A 19,645-nucleotide genomic window follows, 5' to 3' on the forward strand; every position below is an offset into this window, starting at 1 on the left:
GGTGGGGCCGCTCCGGGCACGCGGCTCTGCCCCCCCCCCCTCCGCGTTTTGTGCCACCCGCTCCTCGGGGCGGGTACAGCGGGGAGGCGACTCGTCCCCTTGCGCACAGGCCGCGGCAACGGGGACTCAGCCCCGGCTCGCGAGCTGCTCGGGTCTCCTGGGCCAAGCTCGCCGGAGAGCCGTACGTAGTGCTGGCAACATGCTTGGGACACACGTGTGCGTTCAGTACACCATGTGCACGCTGGGTGCACCGATGGGCGTGCAGGTTCGGGTTGGTGTGCACATGCCTGTGGTGCAGCAATGTCTTGCAGAGCTCGCTTTTATTTTATGTATACACAGATTACTAACGGTGCCTAATGCACGCTACAGACTTGAAAAAGAGACAGTCGCTGCGCTGGGGGGGGTGTTACAATCTAGATTTCTGACCTGGTGGGAGGAGTAAGAGTGACAGGGGGAAGACAAAGAATGCAGAAAATAAGGCCACGACATCTAATAAGTACTGTGCTATATATATATATATATATAGAGAGAGAGAGAGAGAGAGAGCCTGTTTTTTGTAACATGGGAGTAAATAAGGAACTGGAGCTCCTTTAAAGAAAATACATGTTGCTCCTAAGCGGTGGTTGCTCTTACCAGGTGTTGCTGTGATCAAGCATCTGCTTACTGTGGTTAGGTTAGATAATGGCGCCCACGTATGTAATTTAAACACAGCACTCTGGAGATAAACTATATAGCATAAATGACTAATATTTGGATTTTTTTAGTCTACAGTTCCTATCAAAATATACCATGATATTCTCTAAAAGCGACTTGGATTTTTTTGTCCTTTATATTTTCTCTCTGAAGTCTCAATTCTTTATCTGTTTTTCTGGACTTTCATTTTAAGTATTGTCTCTGCCTCTTTCTACATCTTCATCCACAAAATGGCATTGATTGTGCTAGTGCTATTTTGTAACCCAAAGTACCATGAAACTGGCTTTCTTGCAATATTTTGCTGTAGTGCTGTTATTTTTATTAACTATCAGGGTAATTAGGGCAACTTTATTATCATTACCATACTTATATGCTGATTTGTTCAGTAAAATGCCTAAGGACAAGTTTCAGAGGGGTAACCATGTTAGTCTGGATCTGTAAAAAGTGACAGAGTCCTGTGGCACTGTATAGACTAACATGTATTGGAGCATAAGCTTTTGTGGGGGAATACTCACTTTGTCAGATACATGTAGTGGAAATTTCCAGAGGCAGGTATGAATATGCAGGCAAGAATCAGTCTAGAGATAATGAGATTAGTTCAATCAGGGAGGATGAGGGCCTCTTCTAGCAGTTGAGGTGTGAACACCAAGGGAGGAGAAACTGCTTTTGTAATTGGCAAGCCATTCACAGTCTTTGTTTAATCCTGAGCTGATGGTGTCAAATTAGCAAATTAATTGAAGCTCTGCAGTTTCTCTTTGAAGTCTGGCCCTGACATTTTTTTGCTGCAGGATGGCTACCTTAAAATCTGCTATTGTGTGTCCAGGGAGATTGAAGTGTTCTCCTACAGGTTTTTGTATATTGCCATTCCTAATATCTGACTTGTGTCCATTTATCCTTTTACGTAAGGACTGTCCAGTTTGGCCGATGTATATAGTAGAGGGACATTGCTGGCACATGATGGCGTATAGTATATTGATGGGTGTGCAGGTGAATGAGCCAATGATGTTGTGGCTGATTTGGTTAGGTCCTGTGATGGTGTCGCTGGTGTAGCTATGTGGGCAGAGTTGGCATTGAGATTTGTTGCATGGATTGGTTCCTGAGTTAGTTACTATGGTGTGGTGTGTGGTTGCTGGTGTGACTATGCTTAAGGTTAGCGGGTTGTCTGTGGGCGAGGACTGGCCTGCCTCCCAAGGCCTGTGAAAGTGAGGGATCGTCCAGGATGGGTTGTAGATCACTGATGATGCATTGGAGTGGTTTTAGCTGAGGACTGTAGGTGATGGCCAGTGGAGTTCTGTTGGTTTCTTTCTTGAGCTTGTCTTCTGGGTACACTTCTGGCTCTATTGATTTGTTTCCTAGTGCGGGTATCTTAGTTTTGAGAGTGCTTGAAGATCTTGTAGGTGTTGGTCTCTGTCTGAGGGGTTGGAGCAAATGCAGTTATACGTCAGCGCTTGGCTGTAGACGATGGATTGTGAGGTGTGTCCGGGATGGGAGATGGAGATATGAAGGTAGGCATAGCGGTCGGTGGGTTTTCGGTATAGGGTAGTGTTAACGTGACTGTCACTTATTTGTACCGTGGTGTCTAGGGAGTGCACCTCCTGTGTAGATTGGTCCAGGCTGAGGTTGATGGTGGGGTGGAAGCTGTTGGAATTGTGGTGGAATTCTTCCAGAGTCTCCTTCCTATGATCCAGATGATGACGATGATGTCATCAATGTAGCATAGGTAGAGAAGGGGTGTGAGTGGATGAGAGCTGAGGAAGCATTGTTCCAGGTCAGCCATAAAAACATTGGCATATTGTGAGGCCATGCGGCTGCCCATAGCGGTGCATAAGGACAAGTTAATTGCTATCAAACTACACTGTATATTTTGTAATTCTTGCAATCTATATCAGGTTTAATTCAGAACAACCAAGCTCTGGTGTTGGATGCCTCAGGAGATAAGAAGTTAAACCTCTCATCTCCTGACCACTGGTTGAAATTTAGCCCACATTTGTAATATGAAAGTAATGAATGATGATAATTTGTGTGACCTGTATGAAATGAGCAGGTGGTTTCAATCTATTTCCTAGTGGACAGGTGTCCACATCATAAAGGAATACTTAGCTGTGTTACTCATTAGAACCCTTAGTGGTAGTGTTAGGAGAGAAGCTAATGATTCACCAGGCATGAAGACTGAACTACCTTCACCATTAAGGCCCAGTGACAATATGAAAATTTTGCCATGTCTGAACACAGTTGTCAACACTATTAGCTGAATAGGAGCTGAACACAGTTCAGTGGTTAGCTGGTGGGTTGCTGAACACAATTTGTTGTAGTATATTGACTCCCAAACTCTGTTCAGCCCTCATTCAGCTAACATGGCTACTGCCAACGCTGTTCAGAAACTGTACAATTTCATAGTGTAGACAAGGCTGTAGAGATGCAGATGATAGTTAAAACACATCTATGGAGCAAGATTTAGAAGTTTGTACTGTCACTGCCTATGCTGAATTTTCCTGTGGAAAAATCAGTCTATCTTTCATGAGCAGTAAATTCACTTAAAAAAAAAAAAGGGGGTGGGGAGGGGAGAAAAGACATCATAGTCCATTAGCTTGAACATTTACTGGTGTGTGTGATACAAAATATATTTTACCTAGGGGCTAGACATCCTGCCTCTGGTGTATTCCCATTTACTGCTAGCCGGAGACTAACTGACAGGAACTGGCAGGTAAATGTGGGTTTCCTACATGGCACTCTTGTGATGCTTCCTGGGGATACGCAGTGTTGTGAGGCACCTGGCTACCACCTGCTGTTAGTGAGAGGAAGCCTTGTTTATGCCTTCTGTGGATCGGTTCCCCAACACCACCAGCCTCTGGAAACACAAGCACGGCCTTCCAGGCCTCTGCGGGCCCACTTTCTCTTTACCGGTTAATGATAGGCATGTTCTAACCCCTGAGTCCTCCGAGCATCTCCCTGGAATGTCCAGCGTCTGATTCCTGGGACAATTACAGAACTCACATCTTCTGTGCCCAAGGGAACAGTACACCACAACTTACCAGTTACAACACAGCTCTACTTAACACACACTTAAACTTATATTTGTTTTCTCTATAAATAAATCTAATGAACAGTGATTTCAAATGACAGCAAGCAAAAATATTAGAAACAAAGGGTTAAATATAAAATAAAATCATAATGCTCATGCTAGAGCCTAAACTTAACTAACAAGACTTTGTCATGTCAGACAGAGCAAAAGCTCACTCAGTCTTTCCATTGTATTACAACCAGGCTTGCCTGTGATCGTCCTATCACGAAGCAAACTATTGAAAGATATAGGTACAGAGACTCAGCTTGCAGTTATAATCCCAAACATCCATTGTCTCCACTTGCAAACAGGCTAACCCCGGCTGCTCATTTTTCTCCTGTGTATAATCTCCCCTGGAGACTTTGCAATCACTTGATTAAAACTTTACTCAGACAGCAAGTAAGCATTCATTGTGAAGTATATAATCAATTTACATGTAGACAGACAAAACAATCCATCTATTTGATTCTAACCTTTTGGTGAGCAGCTCCAAGTCACAGACCTTAACATAATTTCCAGTTTATGTACGTAACTCCTGACATATTATGCATACATACATTTTCCAATTATTATGAAGTCCAGTGTGACACAGGCTTGCAGCAGAGACCTTACGTGACATTCTTTGGCAAACTAGGATGTAGATACATACACATTTAAGGGATCACTGGGTGTGGTATCTCGTGCCCTCTGCCAGTTCGCCCCAAGTGGCACCTGGGACAAAACTCCAGAACACTAACCATTAGCAACAAGACCAAATATTTTGAGAGTACAAGAGTGGCAGTGATTATGAAATGCTATTGTGATCAGAGATTAGATTGGCTCGGTTTGTGGTGATGCAATCCATTGATATTTTTCACTGGTGGCTGCATCTTATTCCAAAAGAAGGCAGCATGAAGCAATAGCACTAAGTGAGGTAGAAACTGTCTCTATTAATTTCCAATGAGTGTTGACTCTGAAGCCTCATGACTATTTAAATATTACCATTTTAAAATATTTTGCTCATGCTCAAAGCATACAAGATAAGCAATGGATAACCATATTATGAAGATAGCACAATCTTCTCTGAATTGCACTTTATTTTGGTGTACACTTTATTTTGGGTTGTAGGCAGACATTGAGAGCAGGGCCGGCTCCAGACCCCAGTGCGCCAAGCGCGCGCTTGGGGCGGCGTCCTGCGGGAGGGCGGCAGGCGGCTCTGGTGGACTTCCCGCAGACGTGCCTGCGGAGGGTCCGCTGGTCCCGTGGCTCCGGTGGAGCATCCGCAGGCACGTCTGCGGGAGGTCCACCGCAGCCGCGGGACCAGCGACCGCCTGAGCGCCCCCCGCGGTGTGCTGCCGTGCTTGGGGCAGCGGAAATCCTAGAGCCACCCCTGATTGAGAGAATATAACCATTTTTTTTAAACCAGTCTTCTTTGTGATAGTGATAGGTAAAGAATGAATGATAAGTCAGTGTTGGAGTGCATTCTTGGTATTAGCACACAACCCACAAATTTTCCTCTATTTTATCACAATAACATTCTTGATTTGTTGGATGTGGAGGTACAAATACTTTATTATTGTCTTTTAATAAGCAAATTACAATAAAGATTTTAAAATATTGTGTGAATGTAGTGCTGGGGAAACATGGCCGTCTATTTCAGTTTCTCAGGAGAGTTGGGGCCTCCAAGGTGAACTCATTACAGAAACATGAAGGACCTCCCCTTCAGGGGAGGGGTGGGACCACCAGGAATCAGAAGTCAGTTAAATAGCGGGGGACAGATGAAAAGTGCAGAGATGGGAATGAGAGCAGACAGACAGCAATAGGACCTTGCTGTGACATGTGGCAGGCTGGCAGACTTGGAAGCTGATTTGCTGTTTTTAGCCCACAGAATGGGTACTGCCTGAGCATTGACAGAGTAAGTTTTGCTCACTGTCCTGTCATAGTGTTTCACCCCTCTTGTTGCCAAAAGGAAAAAGGGGAGATACCTCAGTCTCTCTCACTAAATCAAACTGATAGCAAGAAACATAAACCCCAATTACACAGCAGGTTTCAGAGTGGTAGCTGTGTTACGAGGAGTCCTTATGGCACATTAGAAACTAACAAATTTATTTGGGCATAAGCTTTCATGGGCTAGAAGCCATTTCATCAGATGCATGGAGTGGAAAATACAGTAGCAGGTATGTATATACATAGAACATGAAAAGATGGGAGTTGCCTTACCAGGTGAGGGGGTCAGTCTAACGAGACAGTTGGACCCATTTTATTGAGGGGAAAATGGCAGGGTGGGAAATTATGTCCTTATCTACTGTCTCTATTTAATAATTGCTTATAAGACGTTGAAAGCTATAAGGGAAAAGCAGATTGATATTTATATGTTTAGGAGAATATCAAGACTAACTGTATTTTAATATTATATGAGATATTTTGAGAAATGAACATAAATAAGAGACTGTGATTGAACAGTGATATGCTGCATCTTTAACTGGTGTTTCTGTCTCTCTCTGGCCTCACTGCAGGGGAACCATACAGCAGGTCCCAAGAAAAAGGTATTTTTTTGCAGACTCTTCTAGGAAATTTAGTGTTACAGATGGCCCCCCCCCCGACTTACGCAATCGTTCCGTTCCGGAAAGCCTTGCATAACTCGAATTCTGTGTAAGTCGGAAACATATACCCGTATGTTACGCAAAAAATTCCGCAACTCGAAAATTCTATTTCTGGTTTATGGAACTTTTTCCATAAGTGCGAATTTGCGTAAGTCGGGTCTTGTGTAACTTGGGGCACGTCTGTATATCATTGGAGGTTTCCCCTTTTCATCATTTGTACATTGTTGTTATGCTGATGAATCCTCAGGTCTTTGGGAGACTCTTTTGTGTACTGATTGCAGGGTGGTTAGTCCTTTAAGGGATGGAGGACCTGGGGCCAGGCAACCCTGGTTACAGAAAGAGGGATACCTGTGAGAAATTAGCTGTTTCTTCATAAAGAACAGCAGGAAGCTACACTGAAGGGTAGAAGTTCAGAAATTTCAGGGAGTGAGAGAGGCCCATGAAAGGAAGATCCTACGGCTTTAGAAAACAGAAAGTTGAAGCTTCTGCTAGGTAGGATCTCAGAGTGGCCTACCAAAGCAGGAATAGGTGTGGGAAGGAAAAGGCTAAGAGTGACCTAATAAGAGGGGGAAAGTATGGCTTAAGGTGACCAGACAGCAAGTATGAAAAATCGGGACAGGAAGTAGCGGGTAATAGGCACCTATATAAGACACAGCCCCAAATATCGGGACTGTCCCAATAAAATTGGGACATGTGGTCATCCTATGCGACTTTGAGTTTTATTTTGAAGCTTATTTTACATACATAAACTGGTTGGACTCTTAAGAAGGGGTGGTGGATGAGAAAATGTGTGTGGAGTTTAAAGAAGACCTGGAGAAAGAAATTAAGGTAGTCTTAGGATTACTATATTTCAAGTTTCCAAATAGAGAACGCTGCTGGGGCAGTGGTGGGAGACTGGAGGTGTGTGTGTGTACTGGGAGGGGGCATGGAGGGGGTACCTATGGCCTCACACCTGAGATGGGGGCTGGGGGAGATGTCAGTGTTACACTTTCTATCGGGGTGGCTGGTGTAGCCTGGGATGCAGCGCCAGCCTGCCAGTCAGTGCCTCCCTGTGGACTTTCTCCCAGATGAGGAGCTGGGGCCTGGCCCTGTCACCCCTCCTGTTCAGGTTTTGAGGTAAATCTGAGAGGAGCTTGGCAGCTCTACTTACCTGGCAGGCTGGGTGGGGATCCAGTAGATGCAGGGGAGAGACCAATCAGTGTGCAGAGATGGCTCTTTCTGAGCTGCCATATCTGCTCCACAAGGAAAGATCCTGAACACTTCCTCTTATTTGAAAAATCTGCCTGGACAGAGATGGGCAGACCAAATGAGGTCATGTGTGGAAAAACCCAGATGTATGGTAACCCTAGGCAGGCTGCCTATAGTGTGAACTTAAGGTTGGTGTGTGTGAGTGTGTGTGTGAGAGAGAGAGAGAGAGAGAAGCAGGTTGGCCCCATGACATGAACACACACTGAAACTATGCAGAACCTAGGGCTTAATTTTTCTGTCCTGAAGTGCCTTTCACATGAGGCTTTCCAAGTGGGTTCTACAACTCAGCAAACTAAGACTCCTATCCCCCAGCTGAGTTACATAGGTTGAAGAACAGACTATCTCTCAAAGAGGGGGAGTGATTTGGCCAAGGAGCTACAGTGAGGAAGTTACCAATGTAGGAATAGACCCCTGAAATCTCTCTAATAATAATAAAAATACCTAGTTCAGAGCCAGCAGCATCACCCAGCAGGTCAATGGCAGAGCTGAGAATAAAACCCAGCTCTCCAAAATCCCAGGCTTACGCTCTACTGATGAGGTCACAATACATGTAATATAATGTTTAGTTTCCCTCAGTATCACTCTGATCTATCTATATTTTCTTCCTCTCTATAGTGTTTCTGTTTATAGTCTTTCACATTTCTAATGACCCATCACTGTAGTATCTGGGAGTCCTGTGCTTTAGGCACAAGACCAGTCTATGGAACTTTACAAGAGGCTGGCTTAGTGATCAAATGAGACCAGTACACCCTAGTTACAGGGGCTCTCTCTCACTATCTAATCATGTACAGCAATTCCCGTGGACCACAAGAAGCCTGATTAGCCCAAAATATTTGAAAATCCAAAAAGTTGAATGAGACTTATACATCCTAATTACAGGGGGATCTCTTTAACGAGCCAGTCAAATACCCCAGTTACAAGACAGGTTAGATGGAGAGACTGCCAATTACAGGGAGGTCAACTAGTCAAGGTTCCAGATCCACATAAGTAACAGGAATGTCACTGACACCCTGGTTACATGGTAATCACTCTCGCTAACCCATGAAAGCAGAAAAATACCAAGAAAATAAAAGGGCAGAGACCTGAACCCTAATTTACAGGGAGGCCACTTTGCCACGCGTTCCTTTCCTTCGCCTCCATTTCAGTGACTTGTTTTTGTTCCTCCTATTTTCCTGCCGTTTCTTGGATGCTTCCTTCTTGTGTGCTTGTCCATGGAGGTGCTGGAAACAGAAAAAGTTTGCCACAGGGCTGAAATTCTTGCTACAAAAATCAGCGATCTATTTTAATTACATAATGATTATAAAGGTTGTATGAAACAAAATGTAATCCACCAACACTAAGAAAAACCTGTAGTGGCAGATTTATTCTAAATCTTTCAAAGGAATTTTTATTTTTTTAATTTATCTCTCATTGTTGCAGAATCTCTCAGTTTCAAGACCAAAGTGAGGCAGAATCCCTGAGGATTGGCTGCAGAATTCCAGACTAGGTTTAAACTGAGTGTGATGGGTCATGATTATGTCCCATTTCAAAGGGATAGTATAAATATTGCCTTGGAAGACCTGCAGCCAAATTACACAGTGGTAGCTCTGACCTGCTGATTATGTGACAACACTTCAGCCCTTTCCCACCAGCCACATCCCTTTGGTCTTGCTGCCTTGGCACTTTCCTTCTAAACTCAAGTCCTTCTCACCCCTCGTGCTACTGCAGTGTTTCCCACCTAATCTGAACCGGCACCAACTCACGGCTCCTCAGCTTGCTCCTACCACCCTATCCTGCCATCTCAGCCATCCTTCTACCCCAGCCTCTTCCCCCCACCCTGTTATACACCCTCGGTGCTTCCCTCCATTCGTGCCTCCCCAGAGGGTCTCCTCCAATGTGAGCTAGCTGTAATTCATGCCCTTCAGCTTGCTTTTGTCTCCCCACCTCACTGCCTCAGCCTTCCCCCCGTCACTTCCCCCCAGCTTCAGATCATATACCCACTTTTACTGCCTCAGTACTTCCTGCCGAACCTTGATCCTTTCGCACCATTTGTGCCACCTTAGAGCTTCCCATCCAACCTAGTGCCTAGAGCTGCCTCCCTGACTAAATCTGCTGCTTCTTCCTGCTAGGAAAACAGGAACCCACTTTTTCCTTTGCACCAGGAGCCCTAGCTCATGCCATCTCCACACCTTCTCTTGAGCCTAAGCCCATCTCATGCCTATTAACTCTTACCCTGTCCCTGCTTGCACTTCTGCAACCTTAGCACCTCTTTCTGAGCTCCAGCCCTATCATTTCAGCATCTCCATCTCAACTGAGCTTGCTTTGCCATACCAACTCATGCCTCCCTCTCACCCTAAACCTTGTTCCTGCTTGTGCCACATCAGCTCCGCCCTCTCACCCCCAACTCCTATTCCCACTTGCGCCACCTCAGCATCTCCCTTGCACCTTCTTTTACAAAGAAAATATTAATATTCAAATGAATAAGGAACTACATTTGAATGGCTGGGACAAAATGTTGACTATCTGCGACTTTTTGGGTCACCCCCACAGTGACCCAGCCATGCAAATGTTGTATGTTGTGAAGTAGATGTGACACGACGTTCTCTAACCCAAAGGTTTTATTTCTACATAACATGCTGCTACATACCATGTATCCCTCCACACCTTCTATTTTACAAATAGCACTTGAATGAAGAAATGGGTTTTGAGTGGCTATACATAATAAAATACCTCTTGGGTCACCTCAGGTGGCACACCCTAACTTTTAGGGTGTGTTTACACTTGGAGCTGAGGGTGTGATTTCTTGCTTGCATAAACATAGTTGTACTAGCTATCATTGAGCTAGCCCTCTACATACAGCAGTGTAGCTGGGGTAGCATGGGTAGCAGTGAGCAGTAGCATAGGCCATGCCAAGTACAAACCCGCCTGAACCCCCTGGGCATGTAGTCGGCGTGCCTATCCCATCCTGCTGTTCGCCAGGACTCTCACTACCCTGGCTACACTACTATTTTTAGTGCACTAGCTCGATGGGAGCTAGTGCGAGTATTTCTAGTGAGTAGGGAATCATACCCTAACTCCAAATGTACACGGAGCCTTAGAAGTGAGGTGAGGGTGTGACTTGTGGCAGCATATTGCACAGGAGCAAAGCTAAAGCTTCAGGTCAGGAAGTGCAATATCTTACCTATCTCAAAATAGTCTAATGATCACATGGGTGTGTCAGTGGGGGGGGTGACCTGAGATTTTTTTTTTTGACTTATAACCAGTCAAAGCCCACATCCTTATTCTAATTATTAATAAATAATTCCTAATATAAATAGGCACAACAGTCAATCATTTATTTTGGTGACATTTCTTTACTTTTTTTTTTTTTAATCTTACATGGATGAATTCCCTAAGACATGTTGACCTTGGAACAAGTAACTGGGAACTGTGATTAAGGAACCAGCTTCACCTTCGTGCCTAACCCGCTGCCAGAGCTCCTGCATTTATTGGCTCTGGGTCCTTTGCTGCTCTCTGTCAGGTCCTCCTCATTGGTTTTCCCCCCCCCCCCCCCCCCCCCCCGCGGTTTGGCTGTAGAGGCAGCTGTTGCTGTTCTTCACAATGGTTGGAGGAAACGGGACAGACGGAGCTGGGAGCTTAGGCTGAGCAGCAGCAGCAGCGTGGGTCTGGTGCTGGGTAAGAGATCGTTTCCCTCTTCCCTCATCTCGCACAGACAAAAAGAGATTAGAAGAGCTTCCTCCTCCTCCTCCTCACACACAATGGGGCCTGTGGATACTGCCGAACTCCCCGATGGAGTGGGGCTGCCAACGCAGCCCGGGAGTTTGCACTTCTCAATGCAGACTGCTAACATGGAGTAGTCTGAACTCGTTTCGCCCGGTGGCCCGAGGGGTTGCATCCACCAGGTCCAGGAAACAGTGAGAGTGGGAGCCCGGCAGCTGAAAGTGAAAGGAGGCTATTGTAATACACGCAGCCTGCTTCCTGCTCTGTGCATTTCGGCAGAGCGCTCCTGCTGCAAAGGCGCAGAGGACAAGGCCATCCCCCTCTCCCACTGCCCTAAAGTGGGAGACGTTTGGAAACAAACAACTACTTATGCTGTACATTTTGGTGTTGTTGGAAGTTGAACATGGAAGTGTGGAGAGGGTGAAATGCCACCTTCTGTGGCTTTGGGGGGTCTCCCTGCCTCATCATAGTTGGGTCAGGGTGGCATGTGCAGTAATTGTAGGATGTATGCAGATATTGCTGTTAATCGTCCTTAGTTTTCCCCATCAATGAAAAAGCAAGCTGGGTTGGATCAATGCAGACTGTGACAGCATTTGGTTGTAGTATCACTTGGATTTCCTTAGGGAATATTGCAGCCCAACTTAGTGTCAGATTTGCATGGAAAGGTATCTTGGTTCAGAAGTCTTGGCTTTCTGCCACCAGTCTAGTATTTTAATTTTTACCACTCAGTCAACTAAATATAGGACCACTGCTGCTGAATCACTGTCTAGGAGGGCTTAGGCATACTCCTTAGTAAAGATACCAAAAGCATCCAAAGGAGGCATGACATGGAGATGTGCTGCTCGACCAGCTACAGATGGGGGTTCTAGGCTACTGCTTTCTTGCATGATGTTACTAGATACATCCATTGGTCCTTTTCTACTTCTTTCCCATTTTGGCTCCTCTGTTGTTCTTACAATTCTTTTTAAGACAAAATTCTTTGTAGTTTGTCTCCCTAGTTTTCTATTAATTCATGCCAGCAGAAGTGCCAGAGATCCCCTTGAAAAACAAAATATCTTAATAGATTTTAAGGCCAGAACCGACCATTATAATCTAATCTGATGTGCATAACACAGGCTATAGAATTCCACCCACTAATTTCTGCTTCAAGCCCATAACTTCCGAGTATTGTGGGCTCAGAAAAGGGGCAGTCCAATCCATCACTGAGCATTACTGATACTGGTCTCTGCATCCTAAGACGTTCAACCAATGCCCTAATCGATCACTATGATAGCTTCCTAGAGGTCATTTCTGCATACTTCAGCCAACTCTAAACTTCACCTGGGTGGTAGGACAGGTAGTTAGAGGCAGAGTTTTGCCTTCTGCTCAGTAAGTGATCTCCATTACCTCTTTACTAGGATTCAATGTGTCCTAGAATTCAAATCCCCCCAGGGAAGACTACAGAGAAGGCCTGATATTAGAGGCCTGCTGTCTTAGGGTACGTCTACACTACGGGATTATTCCGATTTTACATAAACCGGTTTAGTAAAACAGATTGTATAAAATCGAGTGCACGCGGCCACACTAAGCACATTAATTCGGTGGTGTGCGTCCACGGTCCGAGGCTAGCATCGATTTCTGGAGCGTTGCACTGTGGGTAGCTATTCCGTAGCTATCCCATAGTTCCCGCAGTCTCCCCTGCCCCTTGGAATTCTGGGTTGAGATCCCAGTGCCTGATGGGGCAAAAATCATTGTCGTCACTCATTCCTTCTTCCAGGAAAGCAATGGCAGACAATCATTTCGCGCCCTTTTTCCCTGGATTGCCCTGGCAGACGCCATAGCATGGCAACCATGGAGCCTGTTTTGCCTCTTGTCACTGTCACCGTATGTGTAATAGATGCTGCTGACAGAGGCGATTCAGCAGCGCTACACAGCAGCATTCATTTGCTTTTGCATGATAGCAGAGATGGTTATCAGCTGTTCTGTACCATCTACCATACCCTTGTAAATTGGCTATGAGATGACGGTTACCAGTCCTTTTGTGCTGTATCCTCTGCTGCTGTCATAGGTGCCCCTGGCTGAGATCGGCCAGGGACGCAAAAGACAAGCAGAGACAGTTGCTAGTCATATTGCACCGTCTGCTGCTATCATGGGTGCCCCTGGCTGAGATCGGCCGGGGGCGCAAAAGACAAAAATGGGAATGACTTCCTGAGTCAATCCCTCCTTTATGGTATCTAAAAATAGAATCAGTCCTGCCTAGAATATGGGGCAAGTGTACTAGAGAAGCAGTGTATCAGAGAACCAGAGAGCACAACCCCTCCATGTCAGATCCCGCCGAAATGATGAGCTGCATGCCATTCACAGGGAGTGCCCCTGCAACAACCCCACCTGTTGATTCCCTCCTCCCCCAGCCTTCCTGGGCTACCGTTGCAGTGTCCCCCCATTTGTGTGATGAAGTAATAAAGAATGCAGGAATAAGAAACAGTGACTTGTTAGTGAGATAAAATGAGGGGAAGGCAGCCTCCAGCTGCTATGATAGTCCAGACAGGACATTAAGCAGTGTGGGGGAGAGGAGCCCAGCATCCCGCTGCTATGATAGTCCAGGCAGTACAGAATCTTTTCTTTACACATGAAGGGCGGGGGCTGATGGAGCTCAGCCCCCTATTGCTGCGAAGAAGATGGTTACCAGCCGTTCTGTACCATCTACTGGGAATGACCAGGAGTTTTTTACCCAAGCGCCCCCGGCCGACCTCACCTGAGGCCAGCCAGGAGCACTCACGGGCTGATGATGAGGACAGGTACCAGTCCTATTGTGCAGCACCATCTGCCACAAGGCTGATGATGAGGACGGTTACCAGTCATATTGCACCATCTACCACCAGTGAGGAGGAAAGAGGATACTGCAATTGAGTGCCGCAGCATCGCGTGTACCAGCAGCATTCAGTAGACATAGGGTGACATTTAGAAGAGTCAAGAGACAATTTTTTTCCCTTTTACTTCTGGGGGTGGGTGGGGGCTGTAAATTGACGAGCTATGCCCTGAACCACCGCGGACAATGTGTTTGACCCTACAGGCATTTGGAGCTCAGCCAAGAATGCAAATGCTTTTCGGAGACTGCAGGAACTGTGGGATAGCTTGAGTCCTCAGTCCCCCCTCCCTCCATGAGCATCCATTTGATTCTTTGGCTTTCCGTTACGCTTGTGACGCAGCAGTGCGCTGAGTCCCTGCTATGGCATCTGTCTGGAGATTTTTTAAAAATGCTTTGGAATTTCGTCTTCTGTAACGGAGCTCTGATAGAACAGATTTGCCTGCCCATACAGCGATCACATCCGTACAGTCCATGCTGGAGCTCTTTTTGGATTTTGATTTCGGACTGTATCGCCACCCGGACTGATCGGAGCTCCACGCTGGGCAAACAGGAAATGATATTCAAAAGTTCGCGGGGCTTTTCCTGTCAACCTGGCCACTGCATCCGAGTTCAGATTGCTGTCCAGAGCGGTCAGTGGTGCACTGTGGGATACCGCCCGGAGGCCAATACCGTCGATTTGCGGCCATACTAACCCTAAACCGATATGGTAATACTGATATTAGTGCTACTCCTCTCGTTAGGGAGGAGTACAGAAACCGGTTTAAAGAGCCCTTTATATCGATATAAAGGGCCTCTTAGTGTGGATGGGTGTGGCGTTAAATCGGTTTAACGCTCCTAAAACCGGTTTAAACGTGTAGTGTAGACCAGGCCTTAATTGCTGGAAAGTTCAGGTTGCTGAAAACACAAGTCCTTTTGTAAGGACTAGTGAACTGAACAATTACTCTTCTGGATATACCTAGGTTTCATTTGTGTGTATTGTCTCTCTGGTTCCTTTTTCCATGCTTATTTGTATGTTTGTTTTTTTCTGGGCCTCAATTTGTGTGTAAATAACTCGTGTTCCATTACTTATTATGAGCGTTGCTTCTAAGAATTTTTAAATGAGGCCATATATACTCGTTTTGTCTACGTTTGAGACATGCTGTATGAAAGACATGCTATAGGGAATCAAGTAGACATTCTGCCCTGGCGAGGCAACAAAAATGGGTCTTGGGACAACATATAATCAGGTGCAGATTAGCCACTAGGCCAATGGGGCCTATGCCCAGGGGCTCCCAGAAAAATGGGTGCCTCTGCTCCCCCCATCAGCCCAGTACTTCTGCCAGGGAGCAGGGTTGGGGTGCAGGGGCTTGCCCCACTCCACATGCCTGGTGCTCCTGCTGGGGAGCAGGATTGGGATGCGGGGGCTTGCCACGCTCCACCCACCCAGCAAGTCCCCACACCCGACCCCACTCCCCGGCAAGAGTGCTGGGTAGGGCTGGGAAAGCCCCCATGCCCCGATCACATTTCCCTGGCAGGAGCAGTGTGTGTATGTGGGGGGGGGGCAGGGGGCACATTGCAGGTAGAAAGGGTGGGGAGAGGCCTCTGCATATAATAAAGAAAATCTCCAGAATTTAAGGAGAACATCACAGGTTTTTCTTTTTCCTATTGTACCCTTCCGCTATCTGAGCACAAGGGATAATCTAGTCCAACAGGTAAATATTCAGAAGATTGTAGGGTCATGTGATTCCTTGTGATTTAATATATAGTCAGGAGTTCTGACATCCTGAACAACTCAGATCTTCATATGGAGTTCAATTTGTGAGGTTTGGTGTGTTTGGTTTTGGGAGGACGTGTTAATTTTTTTAATTTACATATTTATATTTGGTGTGAAAATTCAGTATTTAATTATTGGGGGGGGGGGGGGAAATAGGTTTAACAAAAGGCAGTCAATAATATTAAGAATCTACAAATGTCTTTTTAATTTTGATAGCCACAACTGACAATTTTGATTTAAGAATACAACTCAAAGCAATTTAATAATTTTAAAGATACATTTACTCATTTTGTGGTCTTTTGGATGCTGCAACAATAATGACAGTAACGAGTAATTAAGGGAGATTTAAAATTGAAGTTCATGGAGTCTGTTCATTAATTAAATCCAAAATACAGAGTATTTTGTGTAGTTACATAGTGGAAAACACATGCAAATAACTGCTCTTTCTGATTTAGTAGTATTTCACACTTACTTTGTACTATTGTAAATGACTACATAAAATGCAGGGCAATGGAGTATCTGACCCATTGTAAACATTCACTATTCACTGCAGAGTGGAGTAGAAAGGAAGTGGAAGAGGAAGGATGTTCCATGGTTAGAGTGCCAGCCTAGGACTTGGGAAACCTGGGTAGAAGTCCTTCATCTGCCACAGACTTCCTGTGAGACCTTGGGCAAGTCACTTATTTTCTCTGTGCCACAGTTCCCCATCTGTTAAATGGGGATAAGTATATGTGAAGTTAAATGCAGCAGATTCTGCTTAATAGCAGTCCTGATATTAACTTCTGATTAATAACATTTTGCCAGGAATAAATCCTGTCACATTGACTGCTATTTTTACTTGTCCCTTTCATGATATGTCAGCACACTGGACCCTCACTGTTTTCATTTCCTCATTGACAGTTTCCTCTGTGGACGTGCTTCCCTGGTGGGATTGGGCGTGGTGCCTGCATGGAGAAAAAAATGGGGGAAGCTGTAGCCAGAGTTGCCAGAAAGGTGAATGAAACAGTGGAGAATGGAGCAGACTCCCTAGGTGAGTTAATCAGTATGGCTTTGCTCACAGTGTGAGTTGGTCCCATACAGAGGGGCCCTTCAACTGGGGACACCAGGTCATGGTTCTCAGACTCAGTCATTTAAAAGGATGTTACCAAGACAGCTGAAGGGTGGTTTTAATTTTCCTACCAATTTGTTCCTTTTATATTTTGAAAAATGTTGATTTCTCCATCTCCCGATCCATGTTTCCAAAACAAGCAGAGGCCAATGTGGCTTCTTTCACTTAACTTTGGCATGCACATGCTAGCATGGTTAATAATGTCATCAGGAATGTGCATGGACCAGAAAATAGTGTTGTTAATTAACTGTTTGCAGCAGAAGAATACTTTAATTATTTTCATAATACAAAAAAAGTTTTTGTATTTATTTTGATGGAATTGTGCATTTTAAAAGTGTGCCAATTATTGCCAAGTTGGTTAGCTTTCTGGCAGAGGTCCCTGTGTCACCTATTTGGAGTAGAGACTGCAACCTGCTGTGCCCCCAACCTGGTATGCTGACTAATAAGTCCTTTGTAGGAGGATGGAAATAATGTTCTCTTTGAAAATGTCAGATCTGTTTGTAAACAGAGGGCTAGATTCTGCCTTCCTCAGTGTCCTATTTTACACCGCACTGGTGGTGCAAAGGGCCTGCAAAGGGAGTGGAAGCAGCCCTTACAGACAGTCACAGGAGCAGGGCCAGCTCCAGGTTTTTTACTGCCTCAAGTGCCCCCCCTTTCTTCCCCCCCCACCCCCCAAAAAAAGCCAGAGTGCTGCTGCCGAAGCAAAAAAAACCTGGAGTGCCGCCCCTTGAAAAGAGCCACCCCAAGCACATGCTTGGAACGCTGATGCCTAGAGCCGGCCCCGCACAGGAGCGGTTTCCCCATAGAGCCAGCACAGTTGTCCTGTGCTGGCCCTCATTGCATCACAAGACCTTGTGATATGGTAGGGGAGTGAGCAGGCATAGTTGGACCACACTGCCCACTGACTATTCTGTGCTGGTGGATGGCTCCATAAGGAGTCTTTGTAGAACAACATCAGTTAGGACAATATCTGTGATTGCTCCAGTGTATGCCAGGGACTGCTCTAGTCTCTAGTCACCTCCACAATCTGTAAGGTAGAGAGGTGACACACAGCCATCTGTGTTCCATCCCTTTTCCATGCTGTGTTGAGCTCAGTTTGGCTGCTACCCAAAACGAGAACCACAGTCTTTGTATTGTACATGGTCCTCCCCATCTGACTGTAGGGAGATGTACAGTCAATACAGAAACCAGTCATTCTTTCAGTTCTGTCAACACTATCATCTTCTGGTATGTCACAGATGCATTCTTTATTCAGAGTATAGAGTCCACCACTATAGATGACATAGACAGTTAGCACTGGGGACTTGTACAATCCCAAACCTATTAAAAAGGCAAATTTTACAACCACATCCTCAGTCAAAGTTAGCTGTCTGCACCCCTTAGTGAAATCAGTGAGGGCCATATAGTTGACTTAGCCCAGTAGTTCTCAAACTTTTGTAGTGGTGACCCCTTTCACACAGCAAGCCTCTGCGTGTGACCCCACCCGTATAAATTTAAAAACACTTTTTTTTAATAGTATTAAATATTATAAATGCTGGAGGTGAAGTGGGGTTTGGGGTGGAGGCTGACAGCTTGCAACCCGCCAGATAACAACCTTGCAACCTCCTGAGGGGTCATGACACCCCTGTTTGAGAACCCCTGACTTAGCCCTATTTTATCTAGTAAATCATCTGTTCTTCATATTGAACACTCATCAGTCATGGGAATTGTCCACGTAGTTCAGGAATTAGGCCTACCAGGAAGACCACAGGCTCCTAGAAAGTTTAACTGATTCCTAGTTATCATTTACTCTATATACTCGATCATAAGCCGGTTAGTTTATAAGCCGACCCCTCCCCCGCAGATGGATAAGTAAAAATGGAAATTTTTTACAACTCATTCATAAGCCAACCCTATAATTCAGGGGTCAGCAAACTTTGGTTCCCGGGCCATCAGGATAAGCCGCTGGTGAGCCGAAATGGTTTGTTTACCTCGAGTGTCTGCAGGTACGGAGATAAACCTAAGTAAACAAAGTGTCCCGGCGCGCCAGCTGCTTACCCTGATGGGCCAGGACAGCAACTGGGGTGGGGAAATGTTTTGAAGGGGGAGAAGCTGGAGGTCTGTGGAGTAACCCCTGTGACCACCCCCCACATGACCCCACCCTAGCCTGGGACCCCCACACACTCTCCCCATTCCATCCCTTACCACCTTATCTGGGGAGGGCCAGGGGAGACTAGATGACCTTCTGAGGTCCCTTCCAACCCTGATATTCTACAATGTCTCTGGCCTGGCTGGAGCTGCTCCAGCAGGCTGGGCAGCGCAGCCGCAGCCTGCTCTGGCGGGCCAGACCGGGCAGCACGGCCACAGCATGACAATTATAGAGACCAAAAAAACCCTGTGGCAGACCTCTGCATCTCTGACCCCTATGTCTAAGAGGAATGAGAGGCGGTACTTTCTCTTCTAATGGCTATGAACATTTATACACCCACCCCCCTGACTTCCTGGTGGTTGATGCAGCCAATCAGCAGGAATGCCAGGGCTACTAAGGCCCCTCCCCTAAGAATAGGGAGGCAAAAAGACTTGACCTTTTTGGCAGGAAGGTCTATTCCCCTGGGGGACTACAGCTCTGCATTGCAAATCAACAGGCCATCGTGAGCGCACACGCACGCGCACA

At 45.8% G+C, this 19,645-nt stretch overlaps 1 protein-coding gene across 11 annotated transcripts in view; it reads left to right on the forward strand.

Annotated features, from left to right (window-relative positions):
* The window catches only part of LRRC20 (leucine rich repeat containing 20), a 222,056-nt gene that overhangs the window by 651 nt on the left and 201,760 nt on the right, over positions 1–19,645 (forward strand). For 5 of the 11 annotated variants that reach the window (XM_045022637.1, XM_045022636.1, XM_045022647.1 and 2 more), the window contains exons 2-3: positions 16,438–16,555; positions 16,785–16,914. In XM_045022637.1, coding sequence (XP_044878572.1) covers positions 16,833–16,914 — 82 coding nt within the window. In that variant the 5' untranslated portion in view covers positions 16,438–16,555; positions 16,785–16,832. Of the gene's footprint in view, positions 1–46; positions 182–6,249; positions 6,280–11,115; positions 11,239–16,437; positions 16,556–16,784; positions 16,915–19,645 lie in introns of those variants that run through there. The other 6 variants (XM_045022640.1, XM_045022642.1, XM_045022638.1 and 3 more) reach the window with 5 other exon arrangements.

Source organism: Mauremys mutica, chromosome 7 (genome assembly GCF_020497125.1).
Source record: "Mauremys mutica isolate MM-2020 ecotype Southern chromosome 7, ASM2049712v1, whole genome shotgun sequence".
NCBI classification, from domain to species: Eukaryota; Metazoa; Chordata; order Testudines; family Geoemydidae; genus Mauremys; species Mauremys mutica.